Below are 27857 nucleotides of genomic sequence, written 5' to 3'. Positions count from 1 at the left end.
CCAACAAATTAAAAAAAAGGAACATCATCACAAACATTACTGTTTTTTTACAACCACTATGACCCGTTGTTAAATACTTTTAACGCTTTTTCAAAACTCTTCACACAGTTACCACAACATCAGCCTGTGTGGGCTATACAATTACAGTAAATGACAGGATTTGCAGTAAACACTTTACTGTATTGCAAATGAAAATGAAAGAGGAAAAAAAATCAGCATTTAGCTGTCATTCATTACTGTATTGTCAAATACACTAAAAGAAATACACTAAAAGAAAAAGGAGCAGAAGCTGTGATCAATGTATTTTTTTATGTAGTTTTGAACATGAGGTTTTCTGTTTTGACAAACCGTGTGAAAACAATTGAAAATTCACCAGTTAGCATCTACTGTTTTGGTCTTGATTGAGCTTGTGTGTAAAAGGAGTTAAAACTAATTTTAAACGTGTAAAATGTGTGTATTTTGTGTGTAAGGAGGAAGAATTGTGTTAATTGTATCGCTCACACAGGCTGATGTTGTGGTAACTGTGTGAAGAGTTTTGAAAAAGCGTTAAAAGTATTGAACAACGGGTCATAGCGGTTGTGAAAAACTGTAATACCTGATATCAAATGTTCAAAAACAAAAACATCCACATTTCATTCTGTGCATAAATGGCAAATATTTATTGAAAAACAATCAAAGAAAGTTGCATAAAGTGAATTATAAACCATTCAAAACCATTAGCCACTCGTGAAAAAAACATCCCTCCCTTTGGTTTAAGTATTTCATACTGTACACCAATATATGTAATATATCAGTATTTTGACTGTATGAGTGCTTCAGTCATTTCACAGTTGTAGGTCAAGGAACACACATCCCAATATCATATCATACTTTCAGTAGTAAACAGTATTATACATTTAATATAATGGTATTTCTTCATGTGATTTACAGCTCTACAAACAGCTCAGAGCTTCTCTGAAAGCATGAAAAAAAAAGAAAATTACAGAAGTCAGGGCATACCCTGGTCAACCATGACAGGAAGTAGACAAGGGTTTAGTGTGTCACTATTATCCTGTTCTAAGTAGAGGTGTAAATCGGAAAAAAAGTGTCATTACAATGCTTTTGTAATTCTAGATTCTTTGAACAAACATAATACATGTACAAAATGCATATTGCACAGATACATTCAGGTGCAATTTCAAAATAAAGGCACATTTTATCAAGAAAATCAATATTTTCACTTTTCATCAATGAGCATTGAATTGATATTTCAAAAACAGACTGGTCTAACGCCACACCCTTAGTCCTTAGGGGAGTATTATTCTATTATAGCATCATTTAGGATATTAAATTTCTGCTTTTCCTGCTGTGACGTGTCGAAATGTCTGCTGTCAAAAAGGTCTATTACTCTGATGGAAACTTCAAGCCCCGCTGTGAAAAACATCAAGGGTGAAACAGATCATTTAAAGCTTATTTTAAAAAAGTGACTGCACCCAGCACAGTCCAATCGGTGAGATCCTTTAAGGCAGCTCTCTGTCCCAGAAATGTTTATATAGTGACTAAGGCCTCAGTAATTACTTCACATTGTCCCCTGAACTTTGTTTTTTTGAGATACTGAGCAATCATGCAGTGCTTGTTATGTAATTCTGAGTCGGCCAGCTAATCACTAAAATAATACATTAATTTTCTGAACATTTATTGCTTTAGGACCTCTCTGGACACATATGATGTACAAATTGCCCAAAAGTGGTGCTTGTGGTGGCGGCAGTGCAACAACAAATGTAATGCTTTGATAAAAATGTCTTCATGTAGACTAATGGTTGTACTGTATATCTTTTATTTTGTAGAACTGGTTGATTTTATTTCTAAATAAGGTGCTGCTGGTGCTTGCAAATAGAGTCATGGCGATAAGAAGTCTTTGTTTGGAGTATTAATGTTGATGTGTTGACATATTTGGGTTGATAAGAACCTTGAGTTCCATGTCTTTCAGTGTTCTGCATGACTCCTTCCAAATAACAATAAGTACAGTAAGTCTTCAGTCACAAACGTGTCTCTTAATGCCATAGCTGCCATTGTTTTTGTTCTTTTTGCATCTTCATTTAGGCATTTCGCTGATGAATTTCCTGAATTCATCAGATAAAAAGTTTAAGTCTGTATTTTTTTTTGTTGAGCCAGTGCAACAAGAGTTTTTGGAGGCTTTCAGTTGTTGCATATTCAAGTTTCTGTCGCTACAGAGACATGTCAGAAATCCAGATTTCTGATTTAGGGCTCATGAACCAGTGTGATTTTACAGTTTTCTTCTTCCTCTGCCGGGATGTACAGGTTGCGAACAGTGATCTGAGGGAAAAGAGTGAAAATGTGTGTGAGAAACAGTCAGGCACAATTGATTTGGCTGTTCCTTGGCTGGGTGCAGTGACTTCCTGGGGTTATTATGCCCAGCACACAATCCCAATGCGTCATTTTACACCTATACTAATTGCAGCTCCTTCCCTCTGGGTGCTTATTTCTGACCCCTAAGGATCAAACAAAACGCTACAGAAATAGTTTTCTACCAGCAGCAATTACTCAATTGAACAAAAGTTTCTATCCTGCAGCTATCACCATACTCAACTCAGACCTGAAAACAAACTCACTGGTCCGACAGCACTAATCAAGGACATCCACACCTAACACAATTCTCTGCACTTTATATATTTATATAATTACAGTATTGTTTTAATGCATACATTGGCACTAAATTGATGGTACAGTGAATGAATGACATGAATATACTAAGTGCTGAGAGAATGTATCTTTTCTATTTACTATTTATTGAGATGAGATGATAAGAATGTATCTTGTTATTTACTATTTATTATGCTTTTTTTTATATGAGTCCAGTACCTGAGTGCATTGAATTGCATTGCGTTGTATTTCTGTGCAATGACAAATAAAAATCTAATCTAATCTAATCTAAAAAATTCCATTAAATGATGAGCACCATCCGTTGGACTTTAAGCACTTTGACTTCTTTAAGCTTCTGAGTGAGCAGGTACAAATCGGCCTGTTAAAGCACTTTATTCCCGCTCTATGTTCCCTTTTGTGTCTGGTGATGTTTGTGGTGTTGTATCAATGCCTGTCTGCAGGACAAATTGACCTTTGGGTACAAATAAAGAAACCTTGAACCTTGTAGTTGTTGCTGCAATGTGGTCTCCCAATCATGAGAGACAGAAAAATTACTTTACAATTGAAAATTGATAACTTCACCTCAAACTTATTATTATTATTATTTTTAAATCACCTTATTGTTGTTGTCAGAAATATCGCTGAGGAGGTTCCGAGGTTCTGGTATTTTGGGGAAAATTACTTCCTTATTCCTGCACAGAGAGAGTTAAATATCAGAGGTAAGCAAACTACTAAAATCAATAGGAACCACACAAACAAAAAGATTTACATACTTCCTGCAACACACAATGATCAGGACTGCCAGGCAGGCAAACAACAATGGGATGATAATGGCAGCATACACCCACGCAGCAGGATCTGCATCTGCATCTACATGCAGAAACATCAGCAACATTATGATCACCTGACGGATTAATACTGCAGTGTTTTCAAGATACAAATTAAACTCACAGTTTTACAGAAAGCAGTCAAGGAAGTATTCAAGTATTACTTAAGTAAATGTACCAATACAAAACTGTAAAACTACAGCAATTGGTTGTGCTTACATTTTTTATACTGTTTGTTAGTTTAATACTTTACAATGCATCACATTTTAAAGTTCTTTATATGCTTTGTATGTAAAATCTGAATTTGTAAAGTAACGACCATTTGTTAGACAAATGCAATGCAGTAAAAAGTACAATATTTCCATCCAAACATAATGGAGTAGAACTATAAACTGTCATGAAATGTAAATACACAAATGAAGTGTGAATACCTTAAATTCACACTTATGTGCACTACATGAATAACTGCAGTTAGTCACATCCCGCTGCTGTTAAAAACAAATTTAAAGGGATAGAATGCATTTCTGTCTGCCAGTGTCATTCATAAAGCAACCACTAGATTACAGCAAACTTAGTTATTTTTAAATGTATAAACAGAGTGGCTTTACACTGCTGGATGGTTCATTTTGTGATGCAGCTCTTTAAACAGAAAACAGACAGTGAGATGATGACCATACCAAAAAGCTTCTCCTTGTCACACGGTGTCTCTCCTCCATCAGATTTTGCTTTAACACAAATACGGTACGGACAGTGAGGGACCACATCCACCACAGCTGATGTAACTGGACCATCAGTGGTTTTCGTCTGTGAGAAAATAAAGACCAGATTGTCATAAGAATTTGTAATTTTCTTCCAGCATAATAATACATCTGACAACATGACTGAATTCTGTAGAATTTAGGAATTTCTGACAAAAGATCAGCATATTGCTGCAGTTCATTCTGTGGGAATCATTAATGTCTTTCCCAAATTACATGGCAATCCTCCCAACAGTTGGCATTGGCATTTCACTGAAAAATGCAACTGCCGACCACATGGTGGCACTAGATGAAAAGTAGGGTATCATTGAAGTTGGTTGGAGTCATCCTCTGGGGGCAATGAATATGTATACCAATTTTTTGGACAATTCATAAAGTAGTTGTGTTGGAATTTTATTAAAAGCCAAACCTGCAGGTGGCACAGAGGTAAATTAAAAGGATCACCACAGTTAAAAAGCGTCATCCTCTGGGGACCATGATTAACACTGTCTCAATCTAATAGTTGTTGAGCTATGTCAGTCTCCTTGGTAATGACTGATTGACAGACATTGTCATACCTACAGCCATAGCAGCATGACTGAGACAGTGTTACTCATGGTCCCCAGAGGGTGAAGCTTTTTAACTGTGGTGATCCTTTTAATTTACCTCTGCAGGCTGCTAGCATGGCTAATAAAAAAGACAATCAAGTTGTGCAAATTCTGAGATTCTATTTTTTTGGCAAATATGACAATTTTATTTAAAAAATCATTTTCAATCAACTTGGATATAGTTAGTAAATGTTGGACACAATTTTGTTATAGGGTTTACATAGAACCTTAAAAACCAAAGACAATACGTTTTTGAAACTGCACCAAAGTGGGTATGTATAGGGAGCCACAGGAATTAGTTCTTAAACCAGGAAGTAAGTTAGCATTTTAGCACCATGGGGTCTATCCTCTCAAACTCAATGAGGATTGTGAATGGGTCTTTGGTTAGAGGCCTGAAATATGCTCTGTGGTTAACACAAGCTGAAGAGATGTTGTTGTTATGTTGTACGACATAAAATCCGTTATAAATACACCCACTTGGGAATTTTGGAGTTTTTACTTGTCCTTAAAAAGGCTAAAGTGGCTTAATGAAACTACAGTGGTTGTCGGGGACATTAAGCATTATCACACCGGACACGGGCGGCACTTGTCAAAGATTGCCTGAAGCTAACAGTAGTGATGTTCAAGTCATGTGACAGTGGTGTAGTTCGCTACAGCATAACGTTAGCTTTTTCTGTCGGCTGCATTAACACTTCAAACGTCATTAAAGTAGTGTTCATTTGTGAAGATTATCCTGCTGAACAAAATTTATTTTCTTCCATAATCCAAAATCCAATGCAAAAATCCCATAGGAGAATTCTCAAAAGACCCCATGGAGATGCTACTTCCGGGTTGGCCTACAAAAATATGTAATTTTGTTTGCTCTCTATTGTGTTATTATTGTCTATATGCACCACATGAGCCCAAAGGTAATCTTTTTAAACAGATGTCTGTATATGGAGGCAGAATGTATAGTCAACAGGTCCATAATTGGGTATCAGAAGCACTTTGATTTCCGTTTGTAGACAGTTTGTAGTCAAAGTAGTATTGGCCAATCATGTCTGAGCGGGATTTAGTTGAATTCAGGTATTAGGTAACACCTAATGTATTGAGCAAAAGAGGCAGACCGCACAGGACAAAAAGCAATTTCAGAACCTACTGGCTATCGCCTGATGTCGATTTAGTTAGCTAACCTAGCTAAACTGGCTACATGTGAAACAATCTGGTCGTAGATTTCATCACTGCATAATATTCTCTCAAAATATAGTATTTCTGTCTGTTGAATTATTATACAAGATAAACAGACAAAGGCAAACAAAAAGACACTAACACAAAGCTTAAATTGAAAGAAATTAGAGACAACATCTAAATAGTGTGCTGTTGTGTCTCTTACCTTTAGTTCATCACACTCATGGTAATTTATTATATATTTCCAATGAAGTCCGTGGATGTTAAGAGGAGTCCAGCTAATATTGAGTTTACCATCAGATTTAGTGACTGTCCAGATAAGGGGAGGAGGTCTCACTGCATGGAGAAAGATATTGCAGAGATATGGTTACTACAATGCAGTCTTACATGATGATAAAATACTGTGAAGCAACTGAGAGAAGATCATTACAGACACACACATATTTCAACTAAATCAACTAGATCAACTAAAATGGCTTCATTGTGTGTTTTCCATAGATGTAAATTTAGGATTCATTACACAAGAACAAACTGTGTACACACACACACACACACACACACACACACACACACATGCTGATAGCACATTTCCAAGAAAGGACAGACAGGAACTTCTCTTATAACTCACAGAATGAATGGGGAAGTGAGACATATTGTGACAGAATGTTTCCTGCACTGGGCTCTTCATACTAAATTCGTTCTGGTTAATTCGCTTGCTGCATACCATCATCATTAAGACGTCTGCTGAAGGTGTTCCAGGCAGGTGTGTTGTTCAGCGTCCCATTAAATATGATGAAAATGTTATCCTGGAAGCTCACATCTAGATGACAACCAGTCCTGATGCCGTCAGTGTCTTTGTACGAAAAGCACTCATCAACAGATCTACTAGAATCCCAACTGCTTAATCTTGGAAAGATACAGAAAAAAAATTCATTAAGGGGGAGATAGCAGGTCAACAGCAGATGCCACATAGAAGTGGTGTACACCATCTGAAAGCTGAGAACCTTCTTGTCATAAATATGTGATAAACATTATGTTTTTGTTTTGGTGCCTGTTCAAATGTTGAAAGTTTAGAGTTCTATGGGCATAGAGCATTATGACTGAAGTATATCAAGGCCATTGCCATGCTCAATTAATTATATTCATTATGTCATTATGTCTCTTAAGTGGTTGCAAACATTTTGCAAACACATTTTTTGCAAACACAACAACTATTTCTGACACATTTAATCATTTCTGAGTCCTTTAGAATGATTAAAAATGGTCAAAAATCCCTAAAAAAAAAAAAAATTTAGACACAAAGACATTGAGGAACACAATTTGAAATTAAAAACGTTTGACATTTTGGCGATTGCTGCAAGAATTTCATTTTTCTGCAACTGGATGGCAAGCACTTCTGTTGAATAAAGTGCAGAGAAACCCCCTTATTGTGAATTTACACGGAAAAGCTACACTTCCTCTGAATTCGCTGGGTCTCTGGTTTTTGGTTGTAAAGTTGAATGAGGCTGTGTTTATCCCAGGGGTCACAACAAGTCATTTTATAACAATTTCTTGGCTACTGGAGTCTCAACTGGGGGTTAGGCAGCCTCATGTGGACGACAAGACTTTAGGAAGTCACTGCAGCCAGCCAAGAAATAGTTCAACTGTATAACGCATGACTTCTTCTTTAATCTAGAGCGTTTTAAAAATTGGGAAAGAAGTCTGGAGCTGGCTGGTTGTACTGATAACGAGTTAGTTAAAACTGAAAATTAACCACATTTGGAAACCTAATTTTTGTCCTTTCCATGAATTATTGAGAGAGAAAAAAAGTAAAACAGTTAAGTAACCTTTTACATGTGAGACTAACTGCTAATTGTTAAGTTAAGCAGTGGATAAATTCAATGGTGGAATGTAACTAAGTACATTTACCCAGCTTTAGTTACTTTTCAGGTCAAGATTTAACATGAAAAAATATGATCAACTCAAAATGATTATGCATTTTTACAAATTAAACCACATAACAGTATAGTAAGTAGTTAAACTTAGCCCTACCATGACAGCAGTATACTTCTGATACTTTAAGTAAAGTAAGTTTTTAATGCAGGACTTTTATTTGTAGTGGAGTCATTCAACAGTGTGGTATTAGTACTTTTACTTAAGTTAGGGATCTTAACTCTTTTTCCACCACTGGATAAATTCATTAAACAGTCTTGACGTGCGAATGATTCAGTGTCTAGAGTCCATGAGCTTCAAAAAATACTGATATTCTTGGACCAGTGAGCTTCTGTAGTTTTGGTCCCTTCACAGCATTTGTTGACAGTATAAACATGATAGAATACTTCTCTTATTCTTTCATTTCCTTAGATGGTATACATGCATTTACCCTTGTGAATTTAAAATGTGACTGAATATTGCTGATGATATTTTCAGACCAACAGGATATTGATACAAATGTGAGTTAGTTATGCCAATAGCTGTTGGCCGGAGATAACACCCCACAATCTTAATTAAACACTTAATGGCCAAACATGGCTTAGGCCTTGATGATTAATAGTCATGAAACAATGTCTACAGTGCCCTGACATCCCCTGGGAGCCTGGACTGATAAAAAGCAGGAATTAAAAAAAAAAAAGGAATTTAGCCTCAATTGAACTCAGGGTCATTACTTCCAGTCGGGTCCAGCCTGCCTCTTATGTGATGAAATTATGTGTAACAGGATGTATTGCAATAAGCTTACACTGTGTAGCAGTGAGTTGCAATTTACTAACTACTTTTACAACTTTGGATCTACATATTGTCTCATATTGTCCCTTTATTGAAAAAAGCAAGACAAAAAACCAAACACATACAGATAGTAAAACTTGAGATCCAGAGCAGGACTGGCTGGGAGCCAGGAACAGTTAGCTTTTTTGTCGGCGTAGACGTAGCATTGCAAATTCTTTATCAGCTCTGGAAGGAAATGAGACACAGACACACAATACTTTACTAAACACACTGATAAGCAGATGTTAAAGCAGCCAATATATTGCTCAAAAAGGCATGTTTCTTTGTTGACTAAAAAGCATTCAAATTGTGTTTCAAGTGAGCAAAATGAACTACCTGGTTGTGAGACTTGGCGTACAACCTTCTCACTTTCTTTGCCATTACAGACAGTGTAAAGAGTCAGATTCATCTGTCCTCCTTCCATCGCACGGAACTTGGACCAGGTGGTCAGTGGAGGCTCAATCGTCTAAGAACAGAGAAACAGAGAAACACCATCATCAGTATTACAGACAACCCAACAGCTCACTTACATCTTAGCCATGTTTTTTTTTTCCAGAAACATTTTTATTATAATATTGCAGGCTTCTATGAAATATTGTTGATAGATTTTTGACAGAAAACTGATCAGATGTAGGTCCTTAAAGGAATGAGTTCTTAAACCAGGAAGTAAGTTAGCATGTTAGCACCCTGAGGGCTAACCTCTCAAACTCAATGAGGATTCTGAATGGGTTTTGGGTTAGATGCCTGAAATAACGTCTGTGGTTAACACAAGCTAAAGAGATGTTTTCTTGTAAGACGGTAAAATATGTTAGGAAATACCCCGCTTGAGAATTTTTAAGTTTTTACATGTCCTTAAAAAGGCGGATGCTAACAAGTGGCTAAATGAGACAACAGTGGTTGGACACAGATGGAAACTCTCTCACTACTCCGCCTCACAGCCTCTAGTTGTGTTTTTTAGTGCTCTTGCAAACTCTTGTAGATTGTAGTTTAGCTTAATAAACAATCTATTAGGCTACGGATATGCTAGCTTGACAAAACCGCTGGTTAGCTTGTCAGAGACCGTCTTAAGTAAAACGGTAGTGACGACATCATCACATAGGCCAAGCAGGCACCAATAGACAGGTAGTCTAAGATAAAATCTTTACATTTAAAGTCCCTATGTAAAAATTTTAGGTACAATTCTGAAGATAATCTTGCACTTAATACTTCATTTAATTTATTTGACAGTTTACAAAGATGTTACATATAAAACATTTTATGATCTTAAATAGGATACATTCTTAGAAAGTGAACTACCCAACAGTGTATAAAATAGTTAGACTTTGCTCCAAACTGAAACATTGAATGCTGCCTCTACATCATGGTATTTGTAATAACAATATTAAAGAAATATTCTAAAATAAATAATAACAGTATGATAAAGGCCTAATGATGGGTAATTCTACCTTTGATATTTAAAGTGCAGTTTTCCGATCATACTTGTGTTCAGTAAAAATGTATATGTTTGGCTTTTACTTGTAGTAGTATTTGTATCTATTTAGTTACTCAAGGTTCTGAGTACTTCTTCCACCACTGATTATAGAATATTGCACATTATTTTATTAAGTTTAAGTACACGGAGCTGAGTGATTATACATTATGGTAACTGATCGTCTTTCAATGGATTCGTATAGTGATGAAACAAAATATATAGATAAATTAATATAACAAGCACATACTTACTGCAATTTTTCAGAAAATATTATGTGCATGCATGCAAACATAATCATATAGCTGAATATATTTTTGTATTTTAATTTTTTTCTATAGTTTCACTTGAAACTGGAGAGAAATTATTAAAGGCACTGAAGGTTGTTAATTAAATGAGAACAGTACTTTCATTTGTCAAGTATTTAATTCACACAGGGGGACAGAATATAGACTTTTTGGTGTGATTATTTCATGTATCTATTTATTTTTTGAATTACCAGAAAACATGCTACATCGTAATATATATTGACAGTATTACATGACAGTAATTACATATCAGGATATTTTGGCCATATCTCCCAGCCCTACTACAAGCTGACACAGTCAAAAATGTCCCTACACACAGAAGCTTTAGTAATAATAAAATAGTATAAAAATATGATATATTAATGGCCAGTGTGGTCCTTTAAATATGAAGGTTGTCGATGTAGAGGCTAGAGATGATGCTGGGAATAATGCCCAACCGTATATATAAATAGTGACCCATGCAAATTGTAATTGGCTTGGCTTACTGCAGTGCATTGACATTATTTGCTTGTGCTTCCAGGAAAGCTGTGCTGCCAGAAAATATTTAAATTTCTAAAACATGTAAACATGTAGAACTGCTGGAATATTTTGATACAGCTTGTGGAGTCATCAAACCTTTAATGAATAGCATGCAAATTTAATTTTAACACACAGAGAAATATATGCATATTCACCGTTAGTTCAAGACTATGGAGAGTTGCGATTTCTGAAGTCCCTATATATGTGCAGTTTTCCATTGAGTGTTGTGGGGGTTCCCAGGACAACTTGAATTTCAACGCATTAATCCACACCAGGGTCACATTTTGTGGTGGCAGGACTTGGTCTTTAGTGGAGAAAGATAAAAGACAGAAATGTGAAAACATCTTTCGATTCCAATTTTAGCATGCCTTTAATATGCCTCTGTGAATGTGGCATATTAATTCCCTTCAGTCTCGTTATCACAAATTACTTCTGTTTGACTCTGTTTACAGCAGTGCAGCGGGGTTATTTTATTATCCATAGGGACAGGAAGTGTCTGTCCTGCCAAAGAATCTTTCTAAAACAAACAGCTGCCCTGTTTGAAAGAGAAAGGATACATTTAAAGTCACAGATGATATTCATGTCGAGTAGCAAATGAGCACTGGCTACAGTTCACTTATTTCCTTATTTCCTCTGTCATGCACCACAGTACTGTTGTTCTTTTAGTTGGATATTCATTACATTACATTACATGTCATTTAGCAGACGCTTTTGTCCAAAGCGACTTACAATAAGTGCATTCAACCTGATGGTACTAGACATAGACCACATATTCGACATCAGATTCGGATCCAGCAGATTCTCCATGTCGGCAGTTATTTTAGCAAACTGCTGGGAATTTGTTAAGAGACCATTCAGGGTTTCCCATTAATTTCCTAGACTGTGGCGGCCCACCATGGTCTAATTTCATTTCAGCACATTTCAAGCTACTGAAAGCATATTTAAACTATTCATAATATAAAGATATTTTGTGTTGTGTTGTTGTTGCTTTAGCAGAGTGTCGCCCATCAATCATATCATATCATATCACACGCGCACTGATCTCCGTCAGTGTGTGTGTGTGTGTGTGTGTGTGTGTGTGTGTGTGTAGAAAATTATAAGCAAAACTTGCCCCACACTCAGGCACAGGTAGAGTAGACTAGCATCATAGGAAAATAATGTTCACTGAAGTCTGCTGACATGTACATATTTGAATATAGCTTTCAATAATAATTTTGCATCTGATACAGGCCGGTCAGAATTTATCCAAACACACTGTTGAATACGCTGTTCGGTTAGGTACAACACTGGCTAACAATTTAATGTTATTTTAATCCCAAAAAGCTAAACTCTGTACACTGTTAGTATTAATTAGTATTAATTATACTGACCTATGAATGACTTCCTGTCGCTAAACACATGCAGCTTTCAAAATAAGAGCACATGGATGTGTTAACAGAATCCACCACAGAATTTAAAAAGTCAAGTAGCCCGCTAGCCCATATCAATCAAATTGCAGTTAAACAAATCAAATAAATGAATGATACATGTTTTAGTTGGTCGAAAAAGGGTAATAGCCTCGTAAAATCCTGTGGGAAACACTGACCATAATAAATTGCTATTTAAAATATAACCGCAATAACATTTAGATGGTAATTTATTTAGTATATAAATCTATAAATCTCGCAATAAAAAATGTAAACTTAAAATTAAAAAAATCTGCTCTGTAGTGTGAAACATCTGGAAATCTATTATTGCTGTAATAAGCCCCGTTTAATGAATCATTACCAAATGTTGTGCATCCACTAATAATTGCAAAGAATAAGGAGAAAAAGGACACTGGAAACCGATTTGTAGCCTACATATAAACTGCTTTGGGTAAAATAAATGTGAAACATTCATCTAGTTCTTAGGTTTAACAAAACATGTCTAAGTCTCTTCGTCTTTCCTAAATTTATTTCCTAAAAAGTTTAATTTGTTGACATTTTTTATTCATAGAGTTTTTCTTTATTTTTGTTAAAGTCAAAGAGCCCAAATAGTACATCCCTCCAAAACAACTTAAAATCTTTATCAATATGTTGATTGGATGGCTAAAATCTATGAATTATTTTAAATGAAATTTCTCTCACTTTATTACACTTATTCCAATATGAGAGCACATATGGAGCTGTAGTGACGTCCTTTTTAAACAGGCTTCTGATTAACTTGTTATTACCATGATTACCAGTTAAACCAGCTTTACCCGCTGGGATGTTGTGTTTCCACTCTTGGTTGAGATCTAAACAACATGCAAACAGGGATCGATCAGATAGGATCGATCCAAAAACTTTGGCAAAATCTACAGGAGAAACAGGGATATTATATTCAGATAAAAAATCATTATAAGAGTAGAGAAGACCATCCCTGTTGAATAATTGAGCTACATATATTTTTTACTTGTTACTCAACATTAAACACCAGCCGTGACGTCAGTTCTGGCAAGTACCATGACGTAGTTTCTGGGAAAATGGGACAATTTAGCAGTAGAAAACACAAAGGTGGGACAGTGTAGCACAGATAGTAGTCTATTCTGTATTTTCTTACCTCGTTGGGGTTCAACGGCCAGAAAGAAGCAGCTTAAAAATAACAAGTCCAAAATTTGAAACATACTCGTCTTTCTCTCTGAGTCGTATTCCTAAAGTTTACTTCCCCACAACCGTCGCTGCGAGGATAAAACGCTGCCCTTTGATTCTTATAGTTATAAGGAATATGCTTATTAAAATGTCCGTCTACTGTCCAGCACTGTGTCACGGTGTAAAAGAGACAGTAAATGTCCGCGTTTCCGACTTTCGCTTCCAGCTCCTTCAAGGGAAGGAGGTGCAGGAGGTAGGAGCTCGGCAGAGGGCGGAGTGCTTCCCTATTTTATACTGAGGGACGCACGTAAGCACAGACTGCGATTGCAACATAAGCTTCCTAATAATTAACTATTACTTCCCTATACATAAACAAAACAAGGTATTCATACAACCCAGATTACTAAAGAAGTAGTGACACTGTTAAAAAACAATAACCCAGAATGCTTTAAATTGAGTGAAGCCTATATTATTATTATTAATAATAATAATAATAATAATAATAATAATAATAATAATAATAATAATAAATATACGTTTTTTGAATGTGCGATAAATTCAGGATGACAATAGATTATAACATTTTTCACCATGTGTGACTTATATTTAAAGTTTCATGAGTTTTGGGGTATGTTCAGGCAGTGAAAAATGCCATCATTTGGGAATAATAATAATAATAATAATAATAAATAAACATTCGAAATACAATAGGGACCTCGCAGGTCGTTGCCTGCTCGGGTCCTAATAATAACAACATGTACACCATAAGTGAAAACTTACTCAAACAGGACTAGTTCAAAACCTAGTTTATACACTGAGCAAAAATATAAATGCACCACTTTTGCTTTTGTTTTTTGCTCCTGAAATCAAAGTTCTAAGACTTGTTTTCCATATACACACAAGGCTTATTTCTGTCAAATTCTGCTAAGAAATTTGTTTTAAACTTCCGTTAGTGAGCACTTCTCCTTTGCGTGGGCAGTGTGTTACAGGAATAGTTAATGGCAGTGTAGTTACTATGCTTTTTCCCAGTAATTCAAACAAGTAATAATAAGTTTAATGATACAATAAACCTCTTTGCACCATGCAGTGTTTGGGCACTTAGATTACCTTTGAAATGAAATGAGTGAAGTAAAAGCACTGCCTTTATGAGGCCAGTGACACAAAATCGAGCAGCCCTGAACAAAGTGTGATCACTCACTTGGTCGTCAGCCAAAAAAAGAAAAGAAAAAGAAGAAAACACAAGACAACTCCTGTAGTGGGAAAAAGACAAGTGTTATACTGGGGAGATTAAATGCCAGCCAAAAGTAATCTTAATAATTTGAATGATCATCATTTAGTACCTTTAACATCACTGAAGCCATTTACTTTAAGCCATGTTATGAGCCAATGGGCCCCTGGGCACAGACATGCACAATGCCCCACCACAGCCCCTTCCTGTTATTTTGGGTCTCTTTGTAGTTGTTACTTGTGTCTCTGTGCTTTTTTTGTTTCTTTGTAGTTATGTCACTTTGTAACTGTTTTCATATTTTTGTCCGTGGCTGTTTTGCCCTTTTTTGTACTAGTTTTGTGTCTCTTTGTAGACGTTTAGTTTCTTTATTTTTATTTTACCCCTTTCCATAGTCTGTGTGAGTCCCTTTGCATCTTTTTTCAAAACTGTTAAATATCTGTTTCTGATAAATATGCACCTTGAGTCCCAACTTCTGTGGAATCAGGGTTGTACTTTAGTAGAAATGTTCAAAATGACCTAACTCAAAGTCATGTAATCCCTCAACAATTTCTGCAAGTATTTACTACTGAAGTACAAATAGTGCTGATATGAACCACTGCTATGGTAACCAGTGGCAAACAATCACAAGCAAAACAAACATTTTCACTTTTTTTAATTCTCTGTTAAAGCACTGTCAAGAGGGTCCACAAACAGCCAACAAAAAGTGTTGGTAAATGTAACAAGGCAACAAGAGCTTCCCTCGGTTTAAAGAAGAAAGAGCGAATGACTAATGGTGGAATTAGGTGTGGTGTGCAGGTTAGCAGGCAGGAATACACTAAGCCAGCAGGACTACATTGAAGTTGTAATCAAGTTTATGTGCGGTCATGTGTGCATGTTTCTCTAGAATTGTTCTCTTACGTAAAACGTGTAATGTCAAGTGACATTTTCATGAGTCAGTTCAACTGTTGAGGGATGACTGAGTTTGTCCTTTCCACTTTAAGGAGGTAGGAAGGTTATTGTTTCCTGCCCATTGTCTAGCTGCGTGACAACAATCATAGTAGCTTTGGCTTGTCGTTCCCACATGTACGACTCATGCTGCCAAGACATAAGCCTCCTTTATTTGCCCTCTCCTCCTTTTTGAGTCTCTTAGATTCGCACAGCAGATATCCAGGGACAGCTCCTCCGAGCAGTCAGGCAGTTCCCGGAAAAATCCAGCTTCTGTTGGCTCCTCCACTGTATCCAAGCAAACACACGGCCCCTTTCATCCTCGTCTCAGTCCCAGTGATCAGCAGGAGGATATCAGCTCAGTGCAGCCATGAACAACTTTCTGGGTCCAAAAGCAAAGTCTTGTCGAGGGGTTTTCCGCTTTTTTTAAGGTCGCTCCAAGGATTCAGTGTATTTCCTTATCCTGTAGAGCCCAGCAGTGTTCATGTGCACTACCTTACAGAGGAACTGAATAGCAGCTGAAAATGTTGTATTTTCCTGACCTCTAGTGGTGAAAGTTATTCCCTGGCTGCAGTGACATAGAATCAGGTCAGTCCAGTACAGGTGCAGCAGAGGTCAGTGGAACAAAGTGTTTTAGCCTGGTGTTCAGTCAAAGTTAATATTCCCCATGTTTGTCCAGCTGCATTGCTGTCTACTTATACGTTTCAGGAGTTTTCCTGGAGGCTGCTGTTTTCGGTCACAAGTGTAATTTTGCAGGGTTCAATGGGTTCTGGCATCGGCTTGTACAGAGTCCCTGTTGTGGGCTGAAAAACAGAACAGCATGTGGGTTTTTGTGGAGACAGAGAGAGTTGAGACTTGAGCATATATGTTTTTATTTTTCCTAAAACATACCTTCAGTTCTTTGTTTCCGTTCATCATCATTTCCTTGAATATTGCTGAAGGATCAGGTATGATGGGGCATAAAATGGAGCTGTGCCTACAAAAGATACAATGTTTCCATCAATAAAATATAAAATGCAAGGAAAAAGACAAACGTAACAGTGCTTTTAAGGACTTTCAAGGGACATGGAATTATTTAAATACAATTATATCTCTTATTTAATATTAATATAGCATAATGGCAAATATATTTTCAATAGCTTTTTTTCCCAGAATTGCATCCCATCAGTAAATGAATTTCTAGATAAGTCCAGTTAAGATTTCTCTTGAAAAGTCATGTTTTTAAATTTTTTCCATGAAAATGTGTGGGAACACTTTTAATGTAGAAAACCCACATCAGATGCAAAATTGTCATTCAAAGCTATATTAGGACATTGTCTTATTTTACTTTTTTACATGACTTCAATGAACATTCCTTTCCTATGATGCTTTTCTCTTTTAATAGTCCATCTGTGCCTGAGGGTGGGGCGGGTTTTGATTAACATTTTCCACACACCCACACACTCTCACACACCCAATAAAAATGTTTTAAAATAAATTTAAAATAAACACATAAAAAGGATGATTTATGTCCCATTTTATCAATTGATTAATGCCTACATTTATTTTAAATAATATTTTTGGTAGATTTAATGGTATGCTTATTGATTTATTAAATCATTTATTTATTTTGGATTTTGAAATAACTGTCCCCCATTTTCATGCACAACACATTTCCTGCCAAATAAACCGCCAGACAAGGTTTGGGCGTAGCAATAAGATGAAATACTGTTGCAAAGGTACGATTTACAAAACCACCCCTTGCAATAGTTTGCAAAATTTGGCTTGCAGGTGAAAAGTACTGTTGTAATTTTCTGAAAACATACTTCCTGAAGCAGTAGCACGACAGAATGATGCAGAGAGACAGGAGGACGGGGACGACGATGGCAACCACAGTCAGCGTTTCATCAGGAGGCTCATCAGTTCCTGTGATGAAAATGAAATTTCTTCAGCTTCTTCAGACATTTCTGCTTATATCAATAGGAAATGGGGAAACTTCGCTATCCTAATGCAAGTCAACCTGTGATTTTTTCATTATATGTGCAGAGAAACCACCAAACGTGACTAAGGCCCCGTTCACACGAGGACGGTCTGAACAGAAGACGCAAAAGTGGCGTTGCGTCTTCACTTTTTATTCCTCGTTTAGACGAGCATTTTCGGGAGGAAATCTGCGTGCATACGGTGACGCAAAAGTGTGTGAAATTCGATTGTATGCAGCCAGGCAGCATCACTTAAAGCCATAAGAGCATCTTTGGGCATGCAGAAGTTTTCACGCCACACATTTTCATCAGCTACTCCTTCCACAAAGTTCTCCACCATCACTAGATCTCCCAGGTCTCGTTCACAGCCGTCTGGCTCACCTCCGACGAATTGCTGCATCCAAAATGTGATAGAGGTAATTACAGATCCTTCTCTGTTCACTAATACTATCTGTACATATCCTGTACATTTGGTGGAAAGACTCCTGTAAGTTTATTAGAGCTGCCAGAGCAGCTTGAAGGTCCGACGCATGGAAATAATCCCACGTTTGTTTATTTTCCTGCACTGGAGCATGTATGTGACGTAAACACATACGTGACGTGAGCAGATCTGAGCAGAGTTTTGTGTCTTGGCAGTGTAGACGGACATGCTACGGCGGAGCGGATTTAACTTTTCCACTTTGGATGGTGGTTTCAGATTTTTGCGTCTTTAAGCCCCCAAAACGCCGTCACCGTCTTAACGAAAGGCACTTCCGATAAAATATTTTGTCGTTTTTACCCACGAGCGTCCTCGTGCGAACGGGGCCTGAATGTTGAAGAGCCGGCAGGACATGTACCAAACAATAAGACAACATGTAGTCAGACATGATTGGGGAGCAACTAATGGCAGACAATACTGGTTGTGCAGTGCTTTCCAGGGTGTGTGTGACAAAGAGACAGATGCGTAAGACTATAGACTATAGCACACAATGTTAATATTAATAACTTCCTGAACTGCTGCTGCACGCTCAGAGGCAGAAAAAATCTGTCCCCCCATGCTGCCACTGTAACTTTTATACCAACAGCAAAGCAGAATAAAAGTGCACATTGCCAGGATGTGTAGAAGGGGCTAAAGTAACTTGATATACAGTCATGGAAAAAATATTAGACCATTGTTTTCTTCAATTCCTTGTTCATTTTAATGCCTGGTACAACTAAAAGTACATTTGTTTGGACAAATATATTGATAACAACAAAAATAACTCATGAGAGTTTAATTTAAGAGCTGATATCTAGACATTTTCCATGGATTTCTTTATAAAAACTAAAATCATAATCAAGAAAACCATGTTAAATGTCTAGATATCAGCTCTTAAATTAAACTCTTATTAGCTATTTTTGTTGTTATCATTATATTTGTCCAAACAAATGTACCTTTAGTTGTACCAGACATTAAAATGAACAAGAAATTGAAGAAAACAAGGGTGGTCTCATCGTTTTTTTCATGACTGTATATTTGTTTTAGTGTACTAAATTAATACAATCTGAGAAATCAGTAGTAGAAATGGTGGACATTTACCGTAAGTTACAATGTCCCCGAAGCTGCTGAATATTTTTGGGCAATGATCAGTATTTGTGACTTTGGATTGGAAGTCGTAACGGCAGCGTTTATCATAGGCCACCTTCATCTGCTCATCTCCATTTTCATTTCCACTGAACTTCAGGCATTGCTAAAAAAGAAAAAAAAAATCATAAGCACATAAAACTACAGTGTTGCACTTTTTCTGGTAAAGAGACATTAAATACTGAGGATAAATAGTTTAATTTGACTACTTACTTTAAACTCTTTGCATTGCTTGTAGCAGACCGTGTATTCCCAGCAACTCCTGAGACCTGTCTCTGGAGGTGTCCAGCTCAGTTGGAGGTTATCTCCTTCTTCTTTGACGCGGAGCTCTGGTGGAAGTATCTCTGTGGGCAAAATAAAAAGATTCAATCACTGTTATAAAAGTATTTTAGCATGTTTTGCTAATATATCCTCAACTGTTTTAAATATATTTGTTTCTACTGACAGCAATAATTAATATTTAGCGGTAACACCAACCAAGTGCAGGCATAAAGGTCCTCATTCCATCTTTGGTGTCCATAAGCAAGCAGATGTTGAGGAAAAACTCATCTTGAAGGTAACAACCGTCCCTTGTCGCAGTGCTGTACGTCTCGTTACACTGTAAAGGCTTGATTTGTCCCTCAGTAAGCCCACAACCCCTGTAGTGAAGAGAAATGAACAGGTGATGAAACATGTTTCTGCAATTCCTACAGTCACCACTAGATGTTGATAAAACTCACAGATTATCTGTAGCCCAATAATATCAGTGTGGAATGATACGTTTTCCTAAATTAATCCAAATCACAATAACTCTAAACCAATCCACATGTAGGCTTTCATCCTGTACTGCTGATGACTTTATTTTATGCAGAGATTAATGAGGGGGCCGGCAACAGCCACCTCAGTGGTGGTTAAAAATATGAACCAGCACAAAGATTACCATAACAGAAATGTTCTGAACACAAAGAAAAAAAAAAGAAGAACAAAAAAATTTGCATTTTGGAACATGACACAATAAACACAGTCCAGCGTGAGGCATGATGGGAAATGGAAACTGTTCAGTCTCAGATTAGATGGAGTGTGTTTTGCATATGAACTGGCAATTTAGCAGACAACTCTGCAGACAATATCTGCATATGATGATTTTTTTTATAATTATGTTTGAGGGCCATGCAAACTACAGGAGTTTCTCAAGAGACACAACAAAACAGAATTACTGGCAGGTATTTGTGTGAGGCAGTAGCCGAGTAGTGTATATATGTAAGCTACTGAGCAGACTGGTCTCCCTTAGAAACGCCAATATAAGGCGTTTGTACGGTCAGCAAAAATACAACTGACATTTACGTTTTAGACTGTCCTCCGCTGGTCTCTTCTGGACGCAGTAATAATGATTGGCAGTGATGCAGAGTTTAAATGGTGAATATCACACTCAGGGTAGGATGGGTTGTACAAACTGTGAAACTTTCACCCAGGAGAACGGGGTTTATGTCCCACGTGAAAACAAAAGTAAATTACATCACTTCCGTAGCTCATGTCACCTTTGTAACTACTTCACTTCTCGCATTTACGTACATTTATTTACTGTTTCAACTGTCTTTAATAACTTCATACCAGGAAGTTTTTTGTCCATAACCTATATCAGAGGTTTTATAGCCTAAATTCACAGAAACCGCAGCCTTTTTTACAACCACGAACCGTATGTATATGTATAATGACGTGTGTGCTATTTTTACAACGCTCCACTGTACCTTGAGCCTCATTTTGACAAACGCTCATATGTGTCGTCACAGGTGGTGTTGACAAATGGTCTATCGTGTCATTTAGGTTGGAGATCTTGTTGTACTGAGAGTTAAAGTATTGAAGATGATGAAAAATATATTGTATGCATTTCATGTCATATTGAGGTGCTTCACAGTTGTTTTTGAGGGACGCCATCGGTGTTGTGCATGCTCACACTTCACAAGAGCAAAGTTCAGTTCACACAGAGTAAAATAAAGTAGCTCACAGTCATTGTTCACAGTTGAAATTTTGTTTCAATGTCTCGAAAGATGTTGCTGATGTGGTTCAAACTTATTTTTTCAGAGCTGGCAGGTACAATTTGCATAAAAATGTAAGACTGAGTGACAGTGTTAACTGGTGACTATATATAACCATGGTTGCTCATAATTAATGTTTGGCAGTGATATAAACACAAATGATATTTCAAATTGATAAAAGTAAGAATGGAGGCTTTTATAAGGACACTTGCATGTTCTGTTCTGTTTTTAACAGCTGCCACCACGGCACATTCAGTTGTGACACCAGTTAACAGGGTCACTCATTACACTGTAACAGGAGGAAACTATGGGAGTGAAACGCTATTTGACGGGGGAACAAACTTTGACACAACACCAGCTGCTGGTTGTTGTAAAACACATGTGAGCGTCATTCGCTGTTGCAAAAGTCACTCATGTCCCTTAGTTACAAAATGATGCACTCAGTTCAGTTCACTGCGGTTTTAAATCATTTTTTTCTATTTCTAAGAGAACATACTGCAGCTACCCTTACAAAGAACATGCTTTTGCATGCAGTAACAAATGTTATTTATTCCAATTTTATGAGCGACCGTGTTAGTTCTTCACTTAGTTTCATCATCATACAACATTATAGTGACTCTTTTTAAATGCTTCAACTGGATGTGTAGTCTCAAATGCTAGTACGTATTTCAAATTGATCATTCGTGTTATCAACAGCTGCTGTCACTGCACATTAGGCTACATTACCAGTTAACACGGTCACTGGTTTCACTGGAACACTGGCCAACATTTTAACAAGAGGAAACTATGGGAGGGAAATGCTATTTGAAGGGGGAACAAACTTTGACACAACAATGGCATGCTGCATGCCGTCAATCACAGTGTGAGCATCATTCACTGTTGCTAAACGCTCATGTTCCTTAGTTACAAAATGATGCAGGCAGTTGAGTTCAGTTCATTGCTGTGTTTTAAATTGCATACTTTTTCTTTTTACTTTAAATAACACATACTCCAGCTGCCCTTACAAAGTACATACTGTTGCATTTAGTATGCATACTACATACTACCTGAGGGTGTAAATCATCCTTAAGTAAATCAGGGGCCTGTGATCAATATGAGAAGATATCATATAACGACCGAACACAATCAGTTATAGCTATATCAACTCACAAAAACAAAACTAACTGAGCCCTTCCAGACATTCAAATAAAAAAATAATAAAAAAGAATGAATAAAAAGTGGGAATTTCAAAATAAAGGTTAATCTTTTCTCTCTCCATCAATCGTATTGTATTGTTGTTTATTGCATTCAGATCTAAGTATCATTAGATAGATGCTACTTACTCATAACATTGTGCCTTGAACTTTGACCCTCATACATGGTAAATGGACTGCACTTATATAGCGCTTTTATCCAAAGCGCTATATACTACTGACTGTGCTCATTCACCTGTTCACACACACATTCAGACTGGTGGCAGAGGCTACCAGGGCACAGTGGTGCCACCTGCCACCATTGGGAATTTATTCACACACTGATGATTGCAGCATCGGGAGCAATTTGGGGTTCGGTATCTTGCTCAAGGATACTTCGACATGTAGGCTGCGACGGTCAGGGATCGAACCACCAACCCACTCTACCAACTGAGCCACAGTTGGTGGAGCGGTGGCCCACTGATTGAAAAGGTTGGTGGTTCGATCCCTGACCATGGCAGCTACATGTCCCGATGCTGCGTTCACTGGTGTGTGTGTGAATGAATTCCCAATGGTGGCAGGTGGCACCATTTAGGGTATCCTCTGCCACCAGTATGAATGTGTGTGTGAGAGGGTGAATGAGCACAGTCTGTAGTGTAAAGAGCTTTGAGTGGTCACAAAGCGACTAGAAAAGCGCTACATAAGTGCAGGTCCATTTACCATTTACCATACATGCACACATTCATACATGCTGTGCAGAGGATTGTGGGACAGAATAGCCAGAAAAGCATGCTGACTTGCATATACTGCAAGAATTGACCAGAAGCATAATATGGTTGTGTGTATATTGGAATGCACACAGTGTCACACCTGTCCACCAGGTGCCCTCAGACTTTCCCACCTAACTCAAAAACCCAGCCCCTCCCTCCTGCCCTGCAGTAACGGCCATCACCCCCCTGTCAGCCACTTTCCCTCAACAGCCCTGCAGTGCATCATCATGCAGCTGTTTATAAAATAGACAAACAATATAAAACTTTGGATGATATCTCAAGGCAGAGTTTATGATGTAAAAACAATTATGTAGGCTGTAATTTTGGGTCTGTTGGCTGTAATTCTCACCTGTAAAAGAGCTTCACTGGCTGATTTCCTCGGATCCAGGAGCAGTTTATTCCCTTGAGGGAGAAAGACACCAGACATCTGATGTCCTTCACTTCAACTGTGCAGAACAAAAAGAAAGATGTTACATATGTACACACATGCAGCAATATTCAACACATCATCATGGAAGGACAGGACCATTTTCAAGCATTGTGCTTCTTACCTCTGGGCTTAAGGGTGTGAATGTTGATGGGCACGGGCACGCTCTCTTTCTCACTGTCACCTCCACCGATAACACTCGAAATGTGAATCGTGCAGTGATCAGAACCGATGTCTTCTGTGAGACAGTTGACTCTAAAATATCTCGACTTTGTCTTCCAATTAGACTGAAAGACAAACAAGGAAGACTTTAATTAGGCCACACTCAGCACAGAACCACCTCAGGCTGGTGGTTATAAACAAACACGGATTGTCATGTCACTTTTAGAACATTTACATGTAAGATAATGGGTCTTATGTAAACCTGTCAGGTGTTATCACAAAGGATAATACTTGACATGGTGGGATTAAAAAAAAATCTGAGGCAGGTGTAAGTGTTGCATATTACGCTTGCATATGTTTCCTACACTTTCTGTTCCGTTCTTCATCAGGCTGATTTTGTACTCGACTTCACCATCCAGCACACGGCTGGGCTTCTGCCAGGATATATTCACAGTGAACGAGTCGAGCCAGCGGTATGACAGCCCTGTCGGTGGAGAAGGACGATCTGTAGAAAAATTTTAAAAAATGAATCAATCTCACAGAATTGATGACCTTTTTGGATAAAATGATTTCAACACAATAGGCTGTCATGAGCATGAAAACTCACTAAATTAAATCATTTTTATTAAATAAAATGTATAATTTGAATCATACATGCCACTGTTATTCAGTTGGCCGAAGTGCAGGCTTCCTTCACCAGACGCACTTTACATTTTTGTTGCGCGTCTATTATACAATTACGGTTGTTGACGTGTGTGAATTGATTATTAATCATGACTCTTTATTTCTCATAAACACTTTTTGTAGCAGGTTTACTAGGTGTAAGTCCCAACAGATACCTATGATAGTCCAATTATATTATTTTGCTAATGTTTTTTTATATAATGTAGGCTATATTGATATTTGAATTTGCAGGTGACTGCTTTCCAGGATATTAATCAAAAAATGTTCAGCTAAATTATTTTAGCCTGGAAAGAGTCAGTTAAAAAAAACAAACCTTTATAAATATGGCCGTTAATATGTCTGTTTCATAAATCGGGTTTGGTTTTCTACCATTTCAAACTCTCGTTTGGACCTTTCGGCAATCACCGTAATTGCAAATCAGAGACGCAACCATATCTAAACTAGGGTAAGCGCAGTTTGTAAAGCAAGATATAAAGTAAGTTATTAAGCAGCAGGATTTATATTTTCATACGAGTTCGACAGAAACTGATTTGTGGAGTCTGGAGATGTATTGTAAATAGTCTTTGTGGTCATAGTACGACCCCTTTTTCTTGTATTTCGTAATGACCTCATCAAACATCACGGAAAATGTCGCTGTTTCGTCACTGTAAAACATTTATCAAGGTAAGAACAGGACAGGTAGCTTACAAACTACATTAAAAAGCTAAACATTTTAAAATAATATACCCAAAATGAAAAGTTACATGATTTATAGCCAAATAGACTATTCATAAATCATGTAAATTTTAAATCTTCTACCTGAAAACGATAGTTAATAATCCACCATTTTCACCGCCAGGTAGCTTCTTTGTTATTCTGCCAAAAGGGTTGAAAGTGCGTCATTATCGCCAAGGGCTAATTGAACTTTGACGCCACAGCTGTGTTGTCGACTAAAACCCTTATTAAGCTCAGAAAGGGTCTAATTAGAACAAAAAATATCCAATGATAAAGAAGTATTTACCTGCTTTACAGTGATATACCGCTACCATGGCGGTGAATGACAAAAAGGCGATAAAGTCCCGAGTTAATGTCATGTTGCGTCCTCAAGTGTCGGAGCGTTTATTCCTCCTGGAAGCGCGTCAACTCCCTCCGTCCTCTTGTATTCCGAGAAAAAAAATAATCCTTGGGACAATTAATGTTACTGCCTAATACAGGTAACTAACAAAAAGGTAGGGTAAGAACCGAAAGAATAAACAATCCCATGGGAAATGGAAAGTACAGAGAGAAGAAGAGCAGGTTTATGGTGTTTGTGGTGTGGCTCCGCGCTGTTCGTTGACTCTTCTTGTCAGTGGACCAGGAGCAGCGGGGCGGAGTCGCTGTGAGAGAGAGTGGGAGGAAAGCTGTGGTAATGACACTCATTACCCACTCGGGAAACTTTAACCTCTTCCCACCAACGTCCAACACAAGTAAACAGAGAATAAAAGAGTTAAAGACGCTCCATGTGCCCCACTTAGCTGTCCATTTTTGAATCTTTTTCATCCTGCCTATATACACCACTTAACACATGTTTAACCCTATAGAGCCTGAACCGTGGAATAATTGCCAGAAAATTCAAAATTTTCAAAGCTGGAATCCTTTGTCCCCCATGAGTTCCTCTGATTTTCTGAGCCAGAAATCAGACCTCTGGGGACTCCAAATGTCAATTTGTGTCTTTTTTTGGTAATTTTGTGTCTTTTTTAGACAATTTGTGTCTTTTTTTTGTCATTTTGTGTCTTTTTTGGTCATTTTGTTTTTTTTAAACAATTTGTGGTTTTTTTTGGTCATTTTGTTTCTTTTTTGGGTAATTTTGTGTCTTTTTTGCGTCATTTTGTGTCTTTTTTGGGTAATTTTGTGTATTTTTGTGGTAATTTTTTGGTCAATTTGAGTCCTTTTTTGCTTAATTTTATGTATTTTTTGGGTAATTTTGTGTCTTTTTTTGATCTGAACTGTGTGTGTGAAATTCTGTTCAGTGAGGGGGGGTCGCAGACAACATGCATGTTAAATTGGGGGTCGCCACTCAAAAAGGTTGAGAGCCACTGGTCATGGAAATATAGATGCTTTCTGAACATTTTAAGGATTCCTCATTTATGTAAGCTTTGAAGTTACATCAAGCCTGCCTGTATACACCACTTAACACATGTTTAACCCTATAAAGCCTGAACCGTGAAATAATTGCCAGAAAATTCAAAATTTTCAAAGCTGGAGTGTTTGTTGAACCGGCTAACATTTTTTTAAATTCAATATCAATTTTCATATATGAATTTAATTTGGATCATATTTGATACATCAGGTCTTTTTGTGCAATTTGTTGCTCACAATTTGCTTTTCTTGAACTAACATAATCACATAAAACCTAATATTTTTAACCAAATAAAATTTTGACTTTCCTTTTTACGTTTTCCTCAAACATACAAAATATTTTTTTCCATATAAAACAACATCATACATCTGCTGATATGAAGTTTTCACGCAGTAATGACAGATCCACCAGTGGAACCAGCAAATCTTTTTTATTACATCTGGTATTTTTGTGAAATTTGTTGCTCAGTTTTTTTAATCATCAATTCATGTATTCATCAGGTTTTTCAGGGAAAAAAATATCACACTGATGATGTATAGGTCTCAAAAAAGTATGTATCAAATATGATACACTTGGCTTTATAGGGTTAAATGCCATGTTGGTTTTTTTCCCCAGCACCTCACCTACACTGTAATAAATTGCTCTGTAGTCATTTCATTTTACTTAATATATTTGATAAAATGTATTAAATATAAATGCATCCTTGATTTTGAGGCAGTTGTTTAAGTAGGCCTAACTTTAATATAAAAATGTTTGAGATATAATCTACTTATTTTGATCACATTAAACATAATCTTTATGTGTATGTAATTCTAAATCAAGAGAATTTTGAATGACTCCAACACAATAGAATTAGTCCGTTTTTAATTGACAGGCACTTCCTGTTAATTTGTTATTAACTCAACTTGTAACGTAGTTAGATTTGATTAATGATATTGCGTGCAATCTGTTGCCTCAATTTTATTGAGTAGCTATTGTTTATTTTTTTTACAGTGTTTATGACCTGATAATAATTGATTTTTTTATTCTGACTTACTGGATCAACATTTTGAACCAAAAAGAAACAAAGTAAAACCAACATAAATGTGATCTTGTGATTGTGTGTGATCCTGTCATCCAACTGTGGCTCTATTTTATTTGTGTCTTGTGTGTTTAGCGTAACGATTTTAGTCATTTTGTGTCTTTTTAAGTTATTTTGTGTCGTTT

General features: G+C 37.0%; 2 protein-coding genes across 3 annotated transcripts; both read right to left on the bottom strand.

The window, feature by feature from the left end:
* Positions 1-923: 923 nt before the first annotated feature.
* On the bottom strand, positions 924-13883 carry il13ra1 (interleukin 13 receptor, alpha 1). Of its 2 annotated transcripts, XM_059355064.1 has the most exons (10): positions 13582-13883; positions 11175-11323; positions 9061-9190; positions 8811-8910; positions 6707-6888; positions 6188-6318; positions 4148-4274; positions 3417-3513; positions 3260-3335; positions 924-2316 (listed from the first exon to the last, which is right to left on the bottom strand). In XM_059355064.1, the coding sequence occupies exons 1-10, from the start codon at positions 13643-13645 to the stop codon at positions 2242-2244; spliced, it is 1131 nt and encodes a 376-aa protein (XP_059211047.1). In that variant the 5' UTR covers positions 13646-13883; the 3' UTR covers positions 924-2241. The 2 variants fall into 2 exon arrangements, with proteins under 2 accessions (XP_059211047.1, XP_059211048.1); XM_059355065.1 differs by lacking the exon at positions 11175-11323.
* A 1305-nt stretch (positions 13884-15188) lies between these two features.
* Positions 15189-25858, bottom strand: LOC131989127 (uncharacterized). The gene is made up of 10 exons (XM_059354315.1): positions 25554-25858; positions 24235-24374; positions 23832-23994; positions 23630-23726; positions 19801-19961; positions 19537-19667; positions 19279-19429; positions 17568-17667; positions 16654-16738; positions 15189-16565 (listed from the first exon to the last, which is right to left on the bottom strand). Exons 1-10 carry the CDS (start codon positions 25624-25626, stop codon positions 16467-16469), a joined length of 1200 nt encoding a protein of 399 aa, XP_059210298.1. The 5' UTR covers positions 25627-25858; the 3' UTR covers positions 15189-16466.
* Between the last annotated feature and the right edge of the window lie 1999 nt (positions 25859-27857).

This window comes from Centropristis striata, chromosome 17 (genome assembly GCF_030273125.1).
Source record: "Centropristis striata isolate RG_2023a ecotype Rhode Island chromosome 17, C.striata_1.0, whole genome shotgun sequence".
NCBI lineage: Eukaryota > Metazoa > Chordata > Actinopteri > Perciformes > Serranidae > Centropristis > Centropristis striata.
This window is presented reverse-complemented; position numbering and strand designations above follow the sequence as displayed.